Raw genomic sequence first — 21,825 nt, forward strand, 5'->3', positions numbered from 1 at the left:
CTTTTTCACAGTTTGAAAAAGAGATTTTGTTGTCACTTTTGCAAAAGATACCCGGTACATGTGCTTTATGTACTGGTACTTTGTAGGTACCGGTACTGTGCACGTATCCAAAAGCAAACTCTACTAAATCTTCAAGCACACTTGTCCAATTACTCTACAAAAACTAAATTAATGGTCCTTTTGCTGTCAAATATACAAAGCTGAGCACTGATCAGATATGGATATACCCAAGTAAATGACCGACACTGCCAGAAACTGATTCCAAATTTTCAGACTGGGTAATGCACCCAATGTTACAAATCACTGTTAACAGGTACTCGATACCCTCGTTCTATTTAAATAGGGGATCCCGTTCACACCACCATGGCCTTACGACTGCCTTGCCATATGGCTGCTGGCCTCGGCGTGCATACCTTTGCTTGGAATCCTGTGGAATGCACCGCTTCCTTCCACCCGTCCTCCTGCTTCAAGAACCCATGGAAGATGCTGTCTTGGCACAGGGTCTGGTGGGCCCCCACCCGCTGCAGGAAGCCCTCTAGCCCCACCCTCCGCCGCTCGATGAAGTCAGCGTCAAAGTTGTCCACTGTGCTCAGTTGCTGCCACATCAGTGTCATCTGTGGATGAGCGCATGGACATGATGTACATTGTACATCATGAGGATTAGGGTTCATTGCTGGTAGTTTACATACATGTACTGGTAAATAGTGAGCATTACAGGGGGCACAGCTTTCTTTTTTCCTTTTCTCCCATTTCCAGCATCACTGCTATGAAATCTTGTTTTTATCTTGAGATACGGTACTTATGAGTCTTGTATCAACTGCAGGCTTCTTGCACCAGATGTATTGACATCAGAATTAGTGATGTATTTATACAGGTACGGGTACATCATGCATATACTACTACATCACATCAGCAATTTAATATGCTGCTCCTCTACTGGTGCATACAATACAATGAACATACATGTACATGTACGTACATGTACTCGAACATGTCAATCTTGGATCTGCTAAATGCATTTCAGCAAAATGACCGGGAACAAATGACACTGAGACCAAAGCACAAATAAGGCCAAAAATATTGATGGATAAAGTCATAAAATATCATCAGGTACAGCATGCATTTTGGAAAAGAGTATTGATAAAGCAATCCAATTTTGAAAGATAGAGAACTAATAATTCAATATAAAATAGTAGCTAAACGGGCCACTACTACTTGAGCTTCCAAACACAATCGCATTTCCCTTTTAATATGATTCTTAATAACCCTAACACCACACAGCAATGAGAAAAAAAGTTGTACTCAAAAAAAGTTAAGGACTACTTTTTATTTTAAGTGTTCTTTTTTACATGAGATATTTTACTGCTGAAAATATCCCAATACAACTGTCCTCAGTGACTTCAAACACACTGTAATTTCACATAAAGTTGGTTCGGTTGTTGCATTTGTCTCTTGCATCACTGCACATCCTTAAAATACACGTTCAGAAAAAAGTTGTCCCTAACTTTTTTTTGAGTAGTGTATACCCTGTACATTAGCCCAGAGGACATCATCTTTGAGCACATGTACATTGCATTACGACTAACGTCTAGGGAAAATAGTCCTCCTGCCATCATGATATTTTTTCAACCTTTTTTTTTCTCTCATTTTTACCTGGCAGAGGCAGCTCAAATGTTGTTTCCAAGTGCCTTGTATCACAAATTCCAGGTACACCCGCAGACAACGTACATGTACTTTCTACCCTGGACGTCAGTCATAATGTAAATGAAGACAATGCCCAACCTGGGCTACCTGTACATGTACCAGTAGCACAATTCCAGACCTTTAGAAATAAGTATAACCACTCAATCATGGTACAGTGTATGTACCGGTATGAGCTTTTTAAAGCAAAGTTATCAAACAATTCCTACACCCCTCCACAGAAGTCAGGTCAGGTCAGGAAACCTCTTCCAACCCTTTTCTCTCCCCCCCCCACCATCACCAGTTGGATGCTTGACAATAATCTGTGACCACGCACACCTGTTAACGAATCATGTGGTGATTTACAAGGTGGAGGCCATTACACAGGCAAACTTCAAACTACATGTACCTCGAGGGCTGGTTTACAAATTTTTTCTTTTTATGATTGAGGACCAGAGCTCACAGGATGTAGATTGCGTGCTTGAGGCTGGTTCCTGTTTGTTTAGATACTGCTGGGCTAAAAGCTTTCAAGATGAATCGGGACCTTTCCAGACAGACAGTGTGACCTTCTCTATCTCTGTGACCTGCTAAAGAGCATAAACTTCAAGCTCGGTCACTGTCAACAACTAGCACAATGCCTGCCAAACAACATTACAAGTTATCCACAGCTGCATAATTACATGTACAAATGTATGCTAATGCTCTTATTCAGATAATCTGTTTTACGCGAGGAAATAAATGACAACTACCAGTACAAGTGCAAAAATGAAAAATAACTTTGATTGGCCCAGAGAACTTGAGAGGACACGGGAACACAGATTTTGGGTATGCTTCAGCCTTCTTCGCCGAGCGTTTATTCCAGCCGCAACTTGAAACAACAAATACAAATGTTCTGGATTTACAGGAATGGCTATGGGGCCCCAGAAACACCTTGAATGATACACAAATAAAGGCAACAATAATACATGTAGCTATTAGCAAAGTACACAATGCTAACAACGTAGCACCACTATAATGGAGAACTTCTCCATAGCGTCAAGAGCAAGAGACGCCGGGTTTAATGATGCAAAGTAACGGGCAAGAAACGCCGGATCTTGTAATGCATGTGTAATGGGCAAGAGATGCCGAAACTCTAACACATAGATAACGGGCAAAAGACGCCGGACCTTTAACTGGTGGCCAGTAACCGAAAGACTGTGTGTGCAGCAAGTCGCCAGAATGTTTGCCCCCATCCCGACCCCCCAAGGCACGGGGGGCCCGCGGGGGGAGAGGCCACCCCGCAACTGGGGCTTTTATGCCCAGAACAGGACATGACTTGTGCAGCCTATGGTCAGCGGCCAGGAGGTTTAACCTTGAAGGGATCGCAGGCCTCAGGATCTGCCCACCCAGGCCTATCAGAGGGACCGAGCACCCCTTCCTGTCATCTTGAATGCCCAAATGCTACTCTTGAAGGGAGCCCTGCCGGTGCCTGTATGCGTGCTGTTTGAGCAGCCAACGATGAGCGGCCAGGAGCTCTGCTGCTGCCCCTAGGACTGGCCCGGCATTTCCTGCCAGTGCACGCAAATAAAACAAGTTGGGACCCACCTCCAGTGCGGAGGGTGGGTGGGTTTTTTTTATTACAAATTGTACGCGCTCGGCGCAAGAGGAGAAGTGTGGCGAACGCGCCAAAACAACCAGCCAGAGTGACGTGTGCGCCGTCTGATTGGTTGGGGTGCAGCCGTTGTTGGGAATGGGCCAAAGCCGCACGCGGAGCATAAGCAACTCCGCTGGTATCATGAACGCTCTCACCCCTCTGGCCCAAAGGGGGTTCCCCGGAGACAGGCTCCTGGGAACCGTATTAATGTAAAAAGAACTTCGACTTTGTTGTGTTTATACATGTACTTTTACACAAATAATTTTTCCTTTTTTGGTTGCAGATTGGGATTCTAAGTTGCATTCAAAGAGCCCAATGACAAGAGAGTTTAGATTTAATCAGTTTTCCGAAATTTAGGTCATCAAATCTAAAGATTAGGAAAGTGGAACAGTCTTCTAAAATGTTGTTTTTGTTGTTAAGGGAAACTTTTACATGATAGAATGAAAAAACAGGAAGCAAGATTAATTGATGCACTGTGAAAGATGGAAGATTGACAAAGAATACCAAGTTAAATGTCAAGATCCTCTCTAATAACGGTATCTTTTTGGAGCCAACACTTCCTCAGAAATGATACTTTTTATATTTTCTGTGGTTGCTGTTTTGAATGTAAGTTGTTTCACTGATTACTCATAATGACCAGTACTTCACTTGCAAAGACAGTTAAAGAAAAAACTGCCAAACATCATCTTAAGAAAACTGCTCCCTTCTGTCAATCAAACTTTTCTGACTCTACCACTGGAATTCACAAAATGGTGACAATATTCTTCAACAGACACTTTGGCTTACCCTCTTCTCCGGAAGTGGGGGGACAATCACATAGGAGTAGGTGACAACCAGGTAGTTACGCAGCAGCTCAAACTCACTGTATCTCCTCCAGAGAGAGGTGTGTCCGTCACCAAGGCCCTGGCCACCACTTTCCTTCACCCTGTTGATTCGATCGTAAAAAAAAAAAGGTACATGTATATAATGTACATGTATGCATTTGCAGGGGAAGTTTAGAAACCATAAATGTGACCCAGTCCCAAAAAATGAGTCTTATCTTAGGATCTTGGTAATTTTGCTTTCCATGTAATTTGCAAAAGGCATGTTCTGCATAAAATAAACCTAAAAGATGACTTTGATCATGTAAAGTAAAAATTAGCACCTTCAGATTTATAAATATGATTATTTGGAGATAACTAGGCATTTCTGTGTACATTTGGTTGGCTACCAGTGCAAATCAAATGGAGTTGAGTTCATTAAAGTTTTACGTCCAAGTGTCTGCACCAGAGGACTTAATTTCAAAACTGCTCTGAACAACGAGAATTCAGTATACTTTTCAACTGATGTATTTTAAAGCACCAAGGAAATAACTTTTGAAAAATACAAGTTATGGAAAAAAAGAGCACAAAATTGACGAAAAATGATAAAAATAGTTTGGATCTCTTCTTTCCTCTTACTGCCTATAATCACTCTAACTATACCAGCATATTGGCCAGGTCTTATACCTTTCAACCAACGAAAACAACTTTTAAGTTTGCCTGTGTCGAAAATATAAAATGAGTACAATATGTTCATTTTAAACATCTTTGACAGAATTTTGATGACGTTCGAGAATTTTGACAAAAAATGCATGACATTCAAGAATGCCGAAAAAGCTGTCACATGTAGTGTTTGAAAATTCCATGCGCGATGTTCATTTTGCTGCTTATTTCAGAGATATTCCCGTTGAAAATTAAATTAAAATTAACAGCTCTGATTCTTAAATTTTCATCATGAATTGTATTTATGTCTCGGACATCACTTTTTTGCGAACGTCATTCAGTATGACAGATTATCTTTTGAGATACCTTGGTAGGAAGAGAAAAATTCCGGAGCGTCACCATTCTGTGGACGGGCTCATGAATAGCAAATGAAAAAGGGGGCGCACTATCTGGGTTGATGTCAAAGGTCAAACAGCCCACGATGAAGCAAAATACTTCTCTAATGTTACCGTGAGATATTGACGGAAACCACAAAATCACCACAATTGGTATTATGAAGTGCGGTTTTCGGGAATGTACTGGAAGAAAATGTGATCGGTCCAATTGGAAAAGGATAATGGTTCGGGGGTACTTTTTTAAAGCTTGTGTTGTATATTGACTTTGCTTTTACTCACTTTTTGTTGCAGTTGATTTTTTTACAGAATCGAATGATGTTCGTGACTGCCGACTTCGGAACCCGGTTATGTGTGAGAGGTATTTTTTAATTTCACGATTATAGTTTTAATATGTGTAAATATTATCACCTTTCACCCATTATATATCTGCGTAAAATAACCGCAGGAATTATCACTCTCGGGCAACTTTTATTGGCTAGGATTTCAACAGGTTGTTCAGGTCCATCTAAAATGGTTTCATTCGAGACTTCAATTAGTCACCTCCAATTAAGTTGAAAGATGGGCACCGTCATCATTGTTCCAAATAACAGCCATGACTTCCCTCATTTCATCAGACATTGGGAATTACACTTAATTCACTGCTGTTCACTTCAGGAAAAATGAGCCCTCAAACTTAAACATTATCTTATGGTCCATATTTTGAGGAACCTGCCATTAGAAAGAGTAAACCAAGCTCTTTGTTTTAATGTATCTCTCAGTATGACAGTTTGATAAAATTGGGCATTATTTATGTGAACACTGTTTTGGGTTCCAAATGAGTACATACACGTGCTGTTGTGTTTGATTCTTGCCCTTTTTTAGAGACAGTATTTTTATGCCGATGTTTTTTTTTTGCATCTACAGTAAGTGATAAACACAGAGGTTTTTTAAATTGAGCATTTTTACAGTAAAATGATTGTTTTCCCTGTGAGCAATTCTGTTATTTGAGTACTACTATGTTGACTCAGTGCCTGGCTTCTGATCAATCAATGAAATTAACAGCGTGTTCCCACTTGAATTGAGTAAAAGGTGGATCTTGATCCAGGATTTGGTGTGATCGTTATCTTACCGCAACGATACTGCAAGTCGCGTTCCCGCTTGATCCACCTTTTCGGATGGAAATGTAAAGCCCGAAAGGTCACTGAGTTCGGTATTGCGCATGTGCTAGCTTGCTGAGCGCGCGCTCAGTGGCAGTGTGGCGTGCAGGGGCGGCATGTCTGTGACCCTGTGGTGTTTTGGGTGCGGAGTTCTAGTGACGTGATGACCTTGAATCGGACTGAATGTTCAGCCTAGTATGTTATCTCTTCAAACTTTGCTTCCATTTTTGATACTCACACGCTGTCACACGCTGCAGGCTATGCGCTAACACGGAATTAGTTTTTGATGGAAAGCAAGTGAAATTACACAAATGAAAAAGGTTAAGAAACGGATGAATGCGCAACGAAAATTGAAAAAGGGCAAGGCACACATTGCGGCATGCATGCATTGCGCATGCCTGGTGACACATTTTGCTAGCCCGTAGTTCAACAGTTGTTTACTGTGCATGCTGTGCATGCTTAAAATTTCACATGAGCTACACGCCAAAAAATGTATTTCTTTGTTCATCAGATGGCAAAACTTTCGCACCACTCGTGCACGGAGGGATGTTGACAGGTCAAATTGCAGGATCTGATCCACCAATTGGGGGATCTGTATCCTGCTCCAGAGGAGGATCAAGAAAGGTGGATCTGATCCTGATCAACCTTATAACGGTTAGCGCTCCCACTACACACAATTGCCGGATCTGATCCACCAATTGGGGGATCTGATCCGGCAATTTGGCAAAAGGTGGATCAGATCCCCCAATTGGTGGATCAAGTGGGAACCTCCTCCTTCCTAGCCCTAGAGTCCTAAAATGGCATAAATTAAACACTTCTCTACATGATAATAAATTCGTTACTACATGTAGCCTTCATACTCAATTCACCTCTTCAGATTAAAATACATTACTACATTCCAAGGCTCATAAACATGAACAAAAAATGATTCGAGACCTGCTCTGATAAAACTTCAACCTGATCTATTGATGTGCCTTTCGTACACCTGCATCTCATTGTTCCAACCACTTTCCTAGATGTAGCTTCAGTTAAATACAGGTACGTGTACTTCAGTACTGGTACCGAATAGTCCAAGCAGTTGAAGCCCTAAAGATGAGGAACAGAAGCCAAACGGAACTCTTAAATACACCCCTTAAAACAAAAGTGGCCCATGGCACAGGTCAGGCTAAAACCACATGAAAGTTACTACATGTACATGTAACTATGATGCATGTATATGTACCATACAGGTTTGGCACTTTAAATGGCCAGTCACTGACATAACTTGCCTTGGTGGGGATGACTGTTTTTGCGACCATGATAATATACCATTTCATGTAATTTCATCATTTATCTGTCTGTTTTTTTAGGAAGAGAGTTCTGTTTTAACATTTTAGTTTTAGTCACTCTTTAAATTGGAAATTTACTTTTACAGTGATACAGAAGTTGAATTAATGCCGCTCATAAGCTTTTTGACAACAGCTGTGTACATGTACACTTATACTAAGAAGAGACAATATTTTTTTTAACGTAAAAAAAAAATCCCTGACAAATGATTTGCTGTCCAGGTACAATGTACCGGTACAGGATATCCAGTGAAGGAAACCAAATCTATAATCACTGGAAGCAGTTTCGTTCTTTCACGCATTATTTTAAGACATCTACACATTCTGCCAAAGTGCACTCTCATCTCTGTGTCTTTTGTTTATCTGCATGTGTTACATACATTGTGTACATGTGCATGTACACCTACATGTACGCACATGCAACAACAGGACACTTGCATGAATGGCAAACCCAATTTCGTTTAAATAACCAACAAATGCCCAAGTTATGCCAGTGTATTACACAGCCTCTAGCAGGGCAACAGGCACAATGTGAGCGTGGAGTGTGTCAAGTCCTCAGGCATGGGGTATGCCTGCTCAAGAGCCCTGGGAAATATTCGATTGTAGACCCGCTTCCTGGCCACTTTCCTCTGATGCTTTGAATCAAAGTTGCTCTTGCTCACAACTTGAAATGAAAAAGCAAGATTTGGGAGAAGGGGTTTGGTCATAAAAAGTTTTTTTTTTGGGGGTGGTGGTAATTTTTCATCATTGAGTGGACCTTGTAAAGAGCGCAAGCACAGCGCATGTGGATATGATATTTCCCAAGAGAGAAACAGACCTCAAACTCAAGTGTTATGGGAATCAAACTGGTTCTCAATGCAATAATGTGAAAATGATATTACCAGGGGTATTGGAACGGGTACAGAATTTCATGCTGATACAAACATGTACATGTACAGTGTGTGTATGCAATAGTATGTATGATATTGGATGTACATGTACGTACATGTCGCATACCGGAATGTTGAGTCCAGAATAAGATTAAAATCAATGCAATACTTCTTAATATTAATGCTGGCAAACTCTTCGCGCTAATTCAGGGTCCAGTAAACTTGTTTGTGCTTCGATTAACTGTGAACACAGCAGTTGAAAATTTTAGTGGGGTAGCAAAACTTTAGTGGGGCAGCATACGGTACAATTTTGGAAGGGTGGCCTGCCATGCTTAAACCCAACATAATAGTATCACTGCATGGCATGTGTACAGTACAATTGCCAATAATCATGTGCATGCATACATGTACATCTACAGTACATACATTGTACATGTGTACATGTACACGCACATGGTGGCTGTTGGTATCCACAAAATCTTATTTGCCAAATGACAGCAGTTTCAAATGAGCACACCGATAGAAAATACTCCCATGATATCAAATCACATTTCCAGCTGTACTCGTACACATACATGTACAGTACATGTATGTTGCCATTACAATGCGGTAAATCCTTACAAGTTAGAGTACCAGTACAATACAACCAAGAACAACTGGCCAGCAGTACCAGCACAGCATACTGTACATCGTCTCAACCTGAAAGCTCATCTACAGTGTACAGTACATGTACCGTACATCACACATGTACATACAGTAGATGTAGTTTACAAACTGGCTTTTTGCCAGCTGGCAAAGATAGAGCACTGCATTTGCACATAACAAGTTAATTTGTTTGTCCACTGAACCTTCACTGTTAGACTGCCTTTCCTATAAAAGCAACCTGCAGGTGTACACTTACAGGTACATGTACATGGGACAGATTCCTGAGTGCTAAACCAAGCGAGTTTAAATAACAGAAATTATTGTCAACTGTAAGAGACTTTTGGATTCAGAATGAGATTAACACAACCAATAAGCACATGCAAATTGTGATTCCATTGGGGATTCAGGACTGACAGAACTATCCAAGAAGTTATTTGGTGGGAATTGAGGGCAGTTGATCATATTCCAATATTGAAAATTGCACTTGTCCATGACTTGGCACGCCTAGGGAAAACTCATATACTCACAAAGTACAGTACATGTACACGTACATGACACGAATGGGCACATTGAAGCTCTCAAGCTACGTACGCGTAAATTGACCAATAACAGAGTGAAAAGCTCTGACAGAGATAAGTCAGGGTTCACTAACCCTACCAAACAATTACCAGTATCTTGCTTGTCAAGAGACAAGCCTATCCAAGGGAGGGATATTATTCCTGTACTTCCTTGAAATAACATCCCCCAAATTAGCCAAACGGTTTCCTGTTTTTCAATCAGCAACTGCACCTTTTGTCAGTGGGGAAACAGATACTGTTCCAATTCAGGAACATGCCAGCAACAGGAATCAATATTTTATGTACGAGCTTTGCAATACTGTATAATACACCACACTTTCACGTACGTGTACACATGTAATTACTAAAGAAATGGGAGCTTTCACATGAGCTCCAATGTGACCTGTTTAATTCCACCACTTAGGCTGAACATGTACCGGTACATGTACGTACAATGTCTTTTGTTGACCAAATTTCCTGGCCAAGTTTGCTCCCATACCGATAAATATGTATATGTATGTATACATATACATGTACATGTACGTGTACATTTGTACATGTACTGTATGTACGTAAGAAATCTCCAGAGTGTGGAAAATAAGTCCTGAATGTGGTAAACGGTAACCAAGCTCTGCCTCTCTAAACTCTACAAAATTCTTTAAAACCTTACATACATTAATATGATTTTGAAGGGTCAGTTCAACAGTTCATTGGCATTCCTGCTATACTACTAGAATCCTCTCAAATCCTACACAGAGACCAATAGCACATTCTTTTACTTTGGGCTGTACCTTCCTAACTCCTGCGGAATTTCCAAAACTTGTATGACTCTGAACATATTTAGGAGGGTTAGGGTCATCACACATAAACATCGTCAGTTGCACCACAAAGTGGCATGTACCATGTGTACATGTACAGGTACACGTAATGTACATTTATAAATGTGTATCCTGTACTGTTCATAGACTTTGCACACACCATATGACAATTTGTGGTGCAGCGACTATCAACGGTACGTCAGTTTGGGATGCAACATGTACTGTACATATTGAGTGTACAGTACATGTATTGTACTGTACTGTACAGTGCATACATGTACATACATGTATGTACCAGTATGTGCAAAACCACTCAATCAAATTTGTCACTTGGCATGCTCGGTCTTGGCTCAGTTGAACAAGGATGGTTGGACAGCGCACTCATATATGTACATGTACATACATGTACATGTATTGGTACCGTTTCATAGGAAGCCCCTACAGAGGAAGAGAAGCCAAGCGGGGATTCCAGAAACACGCCAATTTGTTTAGTACATGAGCACTAAGTCATAATACATTTCCTTTGAGGTGCACTAGTGCCTGACAGGAAATAGCACCTGACCCCAAAATTTATAGAATGACTCTTGTACATGTACGTGTATTTCGCAGAGAACCAATAAGCTTTGGGGACAAAATGTACCAATATATAAAGAACAGATCGCATACTATTACCTGTACATATACATGTCATTTGTTTTAAGCGCCCCAGCAACCAATTTACATGAAAACTATTTTTTTACGGATGAAAATAGGTATGTACACTGCTACCATACATTTATTTGAAATGCAAGAGAGTTTGAAAGGAAGGTAATAAACAGAGCATACAAACATTATTATCATTAAAACCAATCAAAACTTATGTGTACTGTACATGTACTGTATGCACATCAACACTGTAATGCAAGAATATCATACTTGTATGCATAAGTTTCCTTTGTGACAAGATTAACATCTCAAAATTCAGAACAGGAAACATTACACTTACATGTACTGCAAATTATGTGTATGACCTTTTGCTGATTTTTTTCCTTAGCTACAATTCCAAGTGGTGCCAAAGGTTTGGAAGACTTTGGACTGAATAACTCGGGTCTCTTTCGTGGAAACTACTGCAACACTTGATACATACAGGTACACGTGTTACACATGAACATGTGCGGTATGTAACCTCATCCGCACACAGGCCATCACTTACAGGGAAAAATGCATCTGTGCTGCACCTACCTGTAAGTGTAACGTGCAACTGCATCAAAGGTGTCATGTAGATGTGCATGTATGTACTGTACACCTCATACACAAAATGGTACATGTACAATGTGTACGTGCTGAACATGCTACTACATGTTGTGCATTTCCTTTGCACTGCCTTGGTTTCTGCTAAACTACATTTCCTTTACATTCCCAGTGTACTTCAGTGGTTTAGTTATACATGTACATGTATATGGGATGTCAACTTATTTCCAGTTCCCTCTTTGTGATTGACATCTTTAGCATTTACTTGCCAAGTTGTCGATTTCCTGAAATTGTAAGATGTTACCACCAACAAAATATTTTATTTTCAACAAAGGAGTGCCGTTTTCCCATTTGCAATGGTAATTTATTTGCAATGAAGCATCCAGCCTTTCAGATAAACTGATGTTTTCACTGGTACTGGTACATGCAAAGCTGTCAAATTGCGAATTAAGTGCCATACTCATATGTGATTTATTCACAATTTGTATTGAACTCCTCAGTGTCTGACTTTTTAAAATATGTGTTGGAAAATGCATTTTTGGAAATGCCAAACGTAAACACGTATCATTCACTTCCTTTTGGTTTCAGCAAATTCTCGTGTTCTTGATGTCTTGAATTTCCGGTGGTGATAAGACTCTGTAACCAAACTTCCATTGTAGGGAAGAGGGGGAGAGCTTCACAAGAGAGCCCCTTTCCAGTGTCCGACAGTTGATGAGACTCATAGCACTTTGAAATTAATCCCAGGAACAAGCTTGAAGCTTAAGCTTATTCCATGCATACGATCTAGATAGCAAACGTCTCAGGTTACTTCTTACTCAAGCTGAGTGATGTTTCCTATAAACTATTATCATACCATAAATGTATTTCTAATCAATGAAAACCGGAAACTTGCAAGAGTAAGTTCTTGGAAACCAGTTAACAGAGGAAGCACACATGGAGTTGACAAACATGGATTTAATCTAAAGAAAAAAAAGATGGAGCACTTAAAATTGACTTAATTTACAAACTGCTCTATCAAGAAGTTCTTTATCCCTTTCCACGCCATTTATGGAAACAAAAACTTTAAAACGGGGATTGAGAAGACAAAACCTGTAATGATTTTAGAACACATTCTGAAGATTCATAAACCACTGAAATAGCTTTTTCTAACATACGTTTTTGAACAGAAGAACAGAATCAATAGTGTTCTTTTTCACTCTCGGATGATGCCAACTCATGGAATCAATGAAATTTAGTGAAAATAATGTACATGTATGTTGCATTTATCATCAGTAAACACCACAGCACGTGAGTGAAAGTACATGTACAGTGTACCTGTACCCTACACACATTCATTTATGTTATGTACATAAACCAGTACATAACACATTTGTGTGGTACCTTTTATAAACTGCTCACATTCAGAAATAACCAAATCAGAAAAAAATGTCAAATTAGAAAATCACAATATCAGTAACACGTACCTGTGGATGATTTTGGTGGGGGTCAGTGTTCCAGTCTTGTTCACTTTACTTTCCACTTCCACCATTCTTTCCGTGGCAACATTATGCACACGGTATCTGACAAGAGGTGGGGTTTTCATGGCAGCATAATCTAAAGGCCCGTTTGTTTCATATTGATCTGGGTCTTGATTAGCCATCCCAAAGCTAGTTCACTCAGTCCGTTAGGCAGGATTTGGTGTCCTTAAACCAATGACGGATACTGATCACCATCTGGATCCATGTGAAACAAACAGGCCCCAAGTGGCATGTGGACAGCACTTGTGAAAAGGGGCGCCCAAGTTAAGGGCACTCGCCCCCGAAACAAAAAAACTGATTGGAAAAAAAAAAAGACATTGGCGTGTAATATGGAGGGGGGTGAATATTCCTCGTGCCCTCCCATGCTTTGCCACTGGATTTGAGTTGGGGTTTCAGCCCATGGGAAGTACATGTACCGGTGCAGCTTTACCTACCTGGTTTCCACCAGGTACACCGTGAAGACATCCTTCATGCCCATGGTACCAGCCCCAGTTCTCTTTTCTTGCTCTGTCACACATATCTCCACCTGCTCCAGCAATGACCCATCCTGCAAGAAGAGGTACATGTACCACAGTCAGATTGCACTGTGCGTACATGCACTGTCAGAATCAACTGATCAGTTTTACTGAGACGCATGCAGCCAAATACATGTACAACAACGTGTACTGTACACGCACATCCAGAAAATACGCCCGACTCCTTGATGATCTGATCATCAGTATGCACAACCTATAAATGTATGTAAATGTACAGTACACGCCTGAGAACATGTTAAATTCTGCTACAGTAAAATACATTTTCAAGGTTTCGCATCTTCCAACTACAGTACATGTATATCAGCACAGATGAAAGATAAAATACTTGATGGGAATAAGGCTGGAAACAATACGGCAATCTACACGTACAAAACATCGTCCATCCTGAACAACAATGGCTTGACTAGGGGAACCACCAGGGTTTACAAGATCACTGGCCATTCTACACAAATACGTTTGCCAAGAATTCTACAGTAAATACATTCACAAAATGTGTACAGATTACATGTACATGTATGTACATACAATTGATCAGAATACACAAACATCAAAATTAGATAAACTTTGCATGAAACAAGATAACAAATGTAATACATGTACCAGGTATTAGGAATGCCATGTAAATTGTTAGTATCATGAACACATGTAAATGCCATTTTTTTGCATACATGTACTTAAATACATGTATGTGTACTAGTACACATATCGGTACGTAAACGAGACATAATTAAAGAGACATAAATGTCTCTTTAATTAAATTGTGGTCCAGTTACTTTATGCATATTTTTTTACAACTTTCAGTTTAAATACTAAACCGTTTACCCATTTTCCAGTTATTAAACTACATTTTGTTATTAAATTATTTGTTTTATTAAACTAACATCATTGCCATTCCACATCTCTCAAGTTACACTGTATCTGGTATCTAGCATACACAACATGTATAATGAAGATTTTAGGCACAAAGTAACAAAATATTTGGGTTTATACATGTACTTTAAAGTTTCACTAGATGTGACTGGTTCAGTGCAAATGAGTCATAAAACCAACTTTTGAGTAATTTTGTTCAGATTACATTAGAAAGAGCAAGCAAAGCTCTTTGTTCTGATGTACATGTATCACTCATTATGGTATCCTGATGAAAATGGACATTGTCGTGAGTGAAAATGTTGAGAGTTCTTATTGATTTCCACGGCTGACGTGGGAAAAATAAGGCTGGAATGGGATTTCATATCTTTGATCAGTGTGCCAGTGGGGATATCAAACTTTAATGAGAGGGGATATCAACTTCGTGTACATGTATCTACCACAGCATTTAAGGAGTTACATGTACACACATGTGCATGTACTTGTATACAATGTATCCACATTCATGTACGATGTAGGTGGGGGAACTAATGGAGGTACGTGTACATGTGTACAAGTAAATTGTAACAGAAGAACAAGGGGGTAGCCACCTCAAAATGTAAGGAAAACTTGCACAAGTAAAGACCTGTTGCATGGCTGCCATCTCGCAGGCCAATGGTTTTGTTCCACAAGGTGCTTGCATGCACAAAGGCGGTTTCCCTCTGGGAAAAAAGAACTGCCCTGCAAGATGGCTACACCTACAAACTCACAAAACCTCCATACCTTCCCTGATCAAGCACTGACTCAGCAACTGTACAAACTGGCCTTGAAGATGGTATCAAGTTTGGGACTAAACTTTTGGTTGTAGTTGTATACATACACGTACATGTGCATGTATACTGTACATCTGCAGTTTGATTGTTTTACTACATGTATATTTATGAGAAGGTGTAGACATTCCTTTGTTTTCATATATGCATGTAGTTCAAACCATCACTGAGAACACTAATTTTTCATGCACTGTGAATACTACATGTATTTTAAGTTGGATTTTGTATGTTTCCTTGACTTTTCCTCTTCTTTTTGCTATGGATAACCCATACAAAACAGGAAACTTCTTGAAATTGGATTTATACATGTTCCGATATGTGTACGGTACATGTATATCAGATGGACAAAATATAAAAACAGAGAATCTTGGCGTAAAGTTTTATCCACACCGTCAAATGTTTTTGTTGAAATATGCTGTCTGCTTCCTAAAATAAGTCAGCAGAGAATCTGGCTGCATTTTCCCACACCTCAAACAAACATCTGCAGTGCATTTCGGGTTGGCAGTTCCTCGCATTCAGAACAATAAAAACCAAAACCAACACTGAATGAAAAGGTAAACATTAGGGAGTAGGAAATAGATGTATTGGAGTCTACCATACAACAATTAAAAACTTAAAAGCTACAGCCAAACTGAAATTATTCTCTAAAGTAAGGAAACAAGGAAAGAAACACTGAAAGCTAAAAGACATACTGGTATGCAACAATACTAGGAAAGTCAAAGCTCAAAAAAAATGCATAATGACCACAGCAGCAAAAGAGTAGAAGTGAATGAACTCCATAATAACTGGCCCTCTCAGGTACATGTAAGTCTATCTTCACTTGCAAAATGCAAAGCACATGTGCATTAATCACTATCCACTTGTCTTGAGCACATTCAGTTGGAAACTGGCCATACACAATGCACATTACATATATTTGTGCCCACTGCTTTTAACTCTTGATGTGGCCAAACCATCCACAGGTTACACAATAAGTGCCATAGGGTTCCTGCATCTTTAGGACAATAAAACTGTACAAAACTTCTCAACGACCACTCTGACGTTTCCTTGACCACATTCGAAAATCAAAAACACACTTCCTTAAAAAGTTCAAATTCCACATCTGTCAAAATTGTGACGGAAAAGCGGCTCTGTTAAATATTGAATTCCGAGTTTTAAAATTTAATGGAAGTACATGTAGGTGCTCATAAAACTCTATAACTTTGTTGACCTACAAATTCCAAGACGTTTTAGGATTACATTGTATTTCCTCCAGACTGCAGGAACTCTACTGTCAGGTAAGAGCCCCCCCTTTAGCCCTTGTGAGCAAGCCATGCAGTGCCCTTGCCATCAGCTTCTGCATGCATTGCATACTGCATGGAGCCCAATTTCAAGCAGGGAGGTTTGCTGTTTTCGCAATTCAATTCCAATGAAAAGAATATACCTGACAATCAATTAAGGACGTCCAGTGAGGGAGTTTGGGTTTCCTGTTCTGGAGTAAGCAACAAAAAAATGTCAAACAAATAGGCAGAATTATTATGCATGTTTACAGAGCATACGAGAAACAAAGAACTGCTTTGTTCAGACAGCATACTACTTCAACATGTTCATGGAAACAACCACGCACAGCAACTTTTTTAACCAAGACCAGTTAGTACTGAGTAGCCCTACAGCAGATTCAGTTCCTTTGCATAACCTACAATACTGTTTTCAACAAGCATTACTTGCCATGACTGCCAGTCTGTGATTTTTAATGACCATAAAGCTTCATGTACATAATCAAATTATTAGAGCGCTTACTCGTCATTCCCTGAGTAGTGAAGAAGCAATGTTTGTGGAATGTAATGAAACGTAAAATGGAATGAATTCTGAATGACATTCTCTAAAATACTATGTTCAATTCCAATACACACGTGCCCATATAACATACATGTAAGTGTATTTTTCATTTGTACGACATACTTTTTTAAAACGCCTCAGCAAATTTTTATATGAGGCAGGGCGGTACATTACTGATTGTACATGAACATTTAGGTTTTAGGCAACATCTACTTCCCTGGCACATCATTTTTGAAATACAGATACATGTACATACAACAACTTTACATATACAAACGCCATACAAAATTTGGAGTTTCCATACATGTACATGTAGGTGTGTTGCCCACATGGATGCGCCCGGCAGACTTCACTTTGTACAATGAGCGAGCACTCTAATGTAATACAGCTCTATATGGGTCAGTACTAAGGTCACATCATCAACAAGAACATTTTTCTTTACCCTTTTTTTGCTTTTTCAGAATCACAAATTCAGAACTTTAGACTGGTCCTTTTTTCCTTGATGCCATGGTACAGTACATATACATGTACCTGTATGTGTGACACACATGTAAGCTGACATGTGAAAAGGAAATTGTCAGTGAGTAAGTGACATTAAGCAAGAAGTTTGATTGGAAATTTTTCAATATCAGTTGGTAAGGAGGCAGTTCAATGGATTTGGTGAGGGGGAGAGGGGTGGTTTCATTGTGAAATGCTACCCTGTGTATTAAGCAAGTTGTCCACAGATACATGTATCTTGAATGTACCAATGTGGAACGAACTCCACAAGAAAACTTGAAAGCAAGGTGACGTCACAGCACAGTACCAGCTATTGCAATAATGGACCGTGACCTCTGACTGTATATTTACATGTGCAAATGCATCCTTAAAGCACTGGTTACTCTTGCTTTCCAATATATTCCTCAAGGCTCAAGTACATGTACTACTGGCTACTGCTTGACTTCACTATTCAAGGTCACATCAATTGATGCTAGTCTGGAGCTACACTGTACAAATCGTGAAGAAATATTCAAGTGCATGTGGACAAGTCCAGAAATTAGGGGTCTATTTTTTTCATGTCCCTGTCACATCTAACATATGATTTTGTACGATCAGAACACATTTTCTAATTTCCAAGAGTGACAAATTAATGCAAATTACCTACCAAACAAAAAGTAATAGTTTGAAATCAATTCCGGTGATATTTCCATGTTCTGATGTTAGATAACAAAGGTCAGATGTAACAGGGACACAAAAACGTCACACTTTGGACCCCTAATTTCTGGGATTACCCATGTACCGGTACATGTACATACATCAGTTCCTAATTGCACTCACATACTAGGGAAAGAATTCCATATACGAAGTTCACTTTTTAGGAGAAATTTTTGCTCCAGGACAGATTTAAAAAGGGGCGACATTTATTTTTGGGGGATAGAGATGTGAAAGGGGGTTCAGTAACTTAGGGGGACAGGTTTAAAAAGAAGGGGCCCCACGCAATAAAACGGCAAAAAAGTGAGTCCTTTTGCCGTTCTTTTTTTCCCCTACTATATCCTCTACCGTTTCCTTTTCCTTCACTATCCCGTCCTTTTATTTCTCCACAGTTTTCCTGTCATTAGTACAAGGATTATTACAGTTAGTATACACATTTAATACATTTAATCCAAATTGTGTCGTAAAGGGGAAGCGAACCTGCAATGAAGAGAACTGTTAGGTATAGAAATACAGCAGTCTAACTGACCACGCCACACGAGCGCTTGTTGCCGGAGGAACTCGATATGTTCCATATAAAGTTACGGTTGAATTAAGGAGAGGTCACGATGAGGTCAAGATGAATATTTAAAAAAATTAAATATTTATGAAACTGAATATGTAATTATTCACGAATATTTGTATAAATTAGAATATTTGAATATAAATAAATGTGGCTATCCGTTGTTAATATACACTGTAAGTAGGTTGTGCCAAAGGAAATCAACTAGGTAAGGTACATGTCTGAGCACAATTGACAGTATGACGTGAGTTATCTCTGTCGTATTATGTAAACCAAAAGAGAAAGAACAAGTAGAAATGCAGTCGGCCGTACGAAAGAAGGAATTTCGTTCCAATGCTGTATAAGAACTCAGGCTAGGTGGAGTCTTGCTTCATCCATTAGCAATACATGCACTATGAGCGAGAATTGGAGTCTTACGCGCAATTGGTGAGAGAGGTGACTATCCACACAGTGGAAGCGACCAGTTTGGGTTCTACCTGGCCGAATACATGTGGCGCTGCCGACATGCAGGAGTAGACCACTTCAATCAAATCCTTAAGGATGTTCTTCTCCTGTACAAGCCTCCCCTCACATTTTAGAGCGCAGATAGCCACACAATAATCTAAAGACAGGTTTCAGCTCCCTTTTCCCCTTCCCTCTGTATAAATATAGAAAAAAACTCCTCCAACTGACAAGCACTCTCTAAAAGAAATTTGTCCCTTTTTTTCCTTCTAAACAAATTGTCCAACTTACAAACTGTCTGTAAAAGAAATTGGGCCCCTTTTTTCCTTCTAAAGAAATTGTCCAACTTTAAAATTGTCGCAAAACACGCACTATTTTCCCCCAAGTAAAAATTGTACATGTACATGTACAGTAGGGCACATTGCGCAGCATTTCGTGAACTGTGTAGATCCATCCAGACAGATGACGGCCCTCTGCACTCCTCGTGTTGCGGATTCATGCATAAAATTACCTCAATGCTTGTGGCAGCCCAACCCCTATTACATAATGGTTCTTTCCGGATATGATTCGGTTCATGCGCACACGTCGTGCGCATTCGCCATGTTCTTCAGAAGCAAAGATGGCCGCCTGTCGATGTAAACCTGGTCCATGTGTAGCTCCAAAAGTGTGCCCAAAACTCCATATTTCTGTCCTATGATGTTCAGCTCTTCAATGCCTATTGGAATCGTCTTCATTCAGCGATCATAGTAAGGATACTTTTGTAGTAATTACGCGATATTACAGTGAACTTCGTATATGGAATTCTTCCCCATACGAGGCCTGATTCTTAAACTTAACTGTTATGGGCTGTGCCATCTGTTTTGGATAATGTGATGAAGCCAAACATGACTACCAAATTCTAAAGTTACAGCACTGTATAGTAATAAGTATTGCATTGCCAATCTACTGTATCTGATGTTTTGGGTGCCAGGAGGTCAGGTGCTGTGGTAGCTCGTTAATACAATGTACACACACTGCTTCTCAAACATGTGAATTGAGTTTGTGTCTTGCGATGACCACAAAATCAAAATTTATAGGGGCCTGATGACTATACGATCATACAGTCATAATATATACATGTAGCGATATGTTTAGTCAAGTTAGTGTGTCTAAAGCATGACCTTTTTCATGCATGCCTAAAGACTGGGTCATACAACAACCTTACAGGCAAATGGGAAAGCGAAGCCAATTTGACGTCATGAAAGAATTGCAGCAAAATTTTGCTCAAGTAGGCCTAGAAATAAGTTCGGAAAGAGTTCCACATAGCCTATGGACGCCACTTGGCACGATGTCCATGTGCACACACAGTTGAGATTGGTCTAAAAAATTCTAATTGTTTTCTGAGTAAATGACTTGGTTTTTTCCCTCCTAGTCCTAAATTGATCTTTTCTGGAAATGCTTTTGTTTTCTGATGGCTAGGTCACTGCTAGCCCAAGACTGGGGGCCAGTCTAATTTTACATGAGTTGACCTAGGCCTTTTTGAAACCGCCCACTATTCGTGGGGTGAGTGGAACTCTTTCCAGTTCGCGTTTGTGTTCGCTTTTGCTCCAGAAATGAACCGGCCTGAATCATTTCAACGTTGGTCTGGTGTCACACTGATCATTGAGGTAGGCCTAGGCCTACATTTAGATACGCACTGATCTGCTGATGACGATTGGGTCAGTTACTGAATTAGAATTTTAGGCCAGGCTAAGTGTCCGATTAATGGTATTATTCGCTGTCACGAAGTCTTTAAACTATTCAAGATACAACAAGAAAATACCTGTGCAGCAATTTTCGCTAAATTCCCTATTGAGGTTTGACCCGATGCATCCTGTTGACTGGAAAGAAGATCAGAATCGTAGTTGGGGGCAGACACATCTCCTCTAGCGTCCGCCATGTTGATTCATTCCATGGCTGCTGGTAGTCGGCAACCTGTGGCAGAATCAGCAGGGTTTAGGGAACAGCGCGACGACGCGTCGTTGCCGCGAGGTACATATAGTACAAGCATGGAGAAATTTCTCCATGGTACAAGGTACAGTACATGTACATGTACGATACATACATGTACATGTACAGTACGAGGTACATGTACAGTACATTTATACATGTGTGTGTTAATATGCGCGTGTATAGAGGGGCTTGTGGGGTACCGGAACAATGGGAAGTATAGGGTACTTGTGGGGTACTGAGACGGTACCCCACAAGGATTTCACGAAATAAATATTTCAAATTTACTCAAAACGGAGGAATTTTCAAGTGCCATTCCTCTGTCGAAGAATGAAGTATTTTAAATAACGGAAGTTTAGTCGAAT

General features: G+C 39.9%; 1 protein-coding gene across 5 annotated transcripts in view; it reads right to left on the minus strand.

Annotated features, from left to right (window-relative positions):
• Window positions 1-21,463, minus strand: part of snx4 (sorting nexin 4) — a 43,478-nt gene extending 22,015 nt beyond the window's left edge. The window contains exons 1-5 of one of the 5 annotated variants that reach the window (XM_022244161.2): window positions 21,294-21,463; window positions 16,904-16,951; window positions 13,703-13,815; window positions 4,100-4,238; window positions 414-614 (exon numbers count right to left, since the gene is read on the minus strand). In XM_022244161.2, coding sequence (XP_022099853.1) covers window positions 414-614; window positions 4,100-4,238; window positions 13,703-13,815; window positions 16,904-16,951; window positions 21,294-21,410 — 618 coding nt within the window. In that variant the 5' untranslated portion in view covers window positions 21,411-21,463. Of the gene's footprint in view, window positions 1-413; window positions 615-4,099; window positions 4,239-13,702; window positions 13,868-16,903; window positions 16,952-21,293 lie in introns of all 5 variants that reach the window. The other 4 variants (XM_022244162.2, XM_087140500.1, XM_022244163.2 and 1 more) reach the window with 4 other exon arrangements.
• Window positions 21,464-21,825: the final 362 nt, after the last annotated feature.

The sequence above is a fragment of the Acanthaster planci genome, linkage group LG08, assembly GCF_054643075.1.
Source record: "Acanthaster planci isolate LZ-2023a linkage group LG08, COTS_SCS, whole genome shotgun sequence".
NCBI lineage: Eukaryota > Metazoa > Echinodermata > Asteroidea > Valvatida > Acanthasteridae > Acanthaster > Acanthaster planci.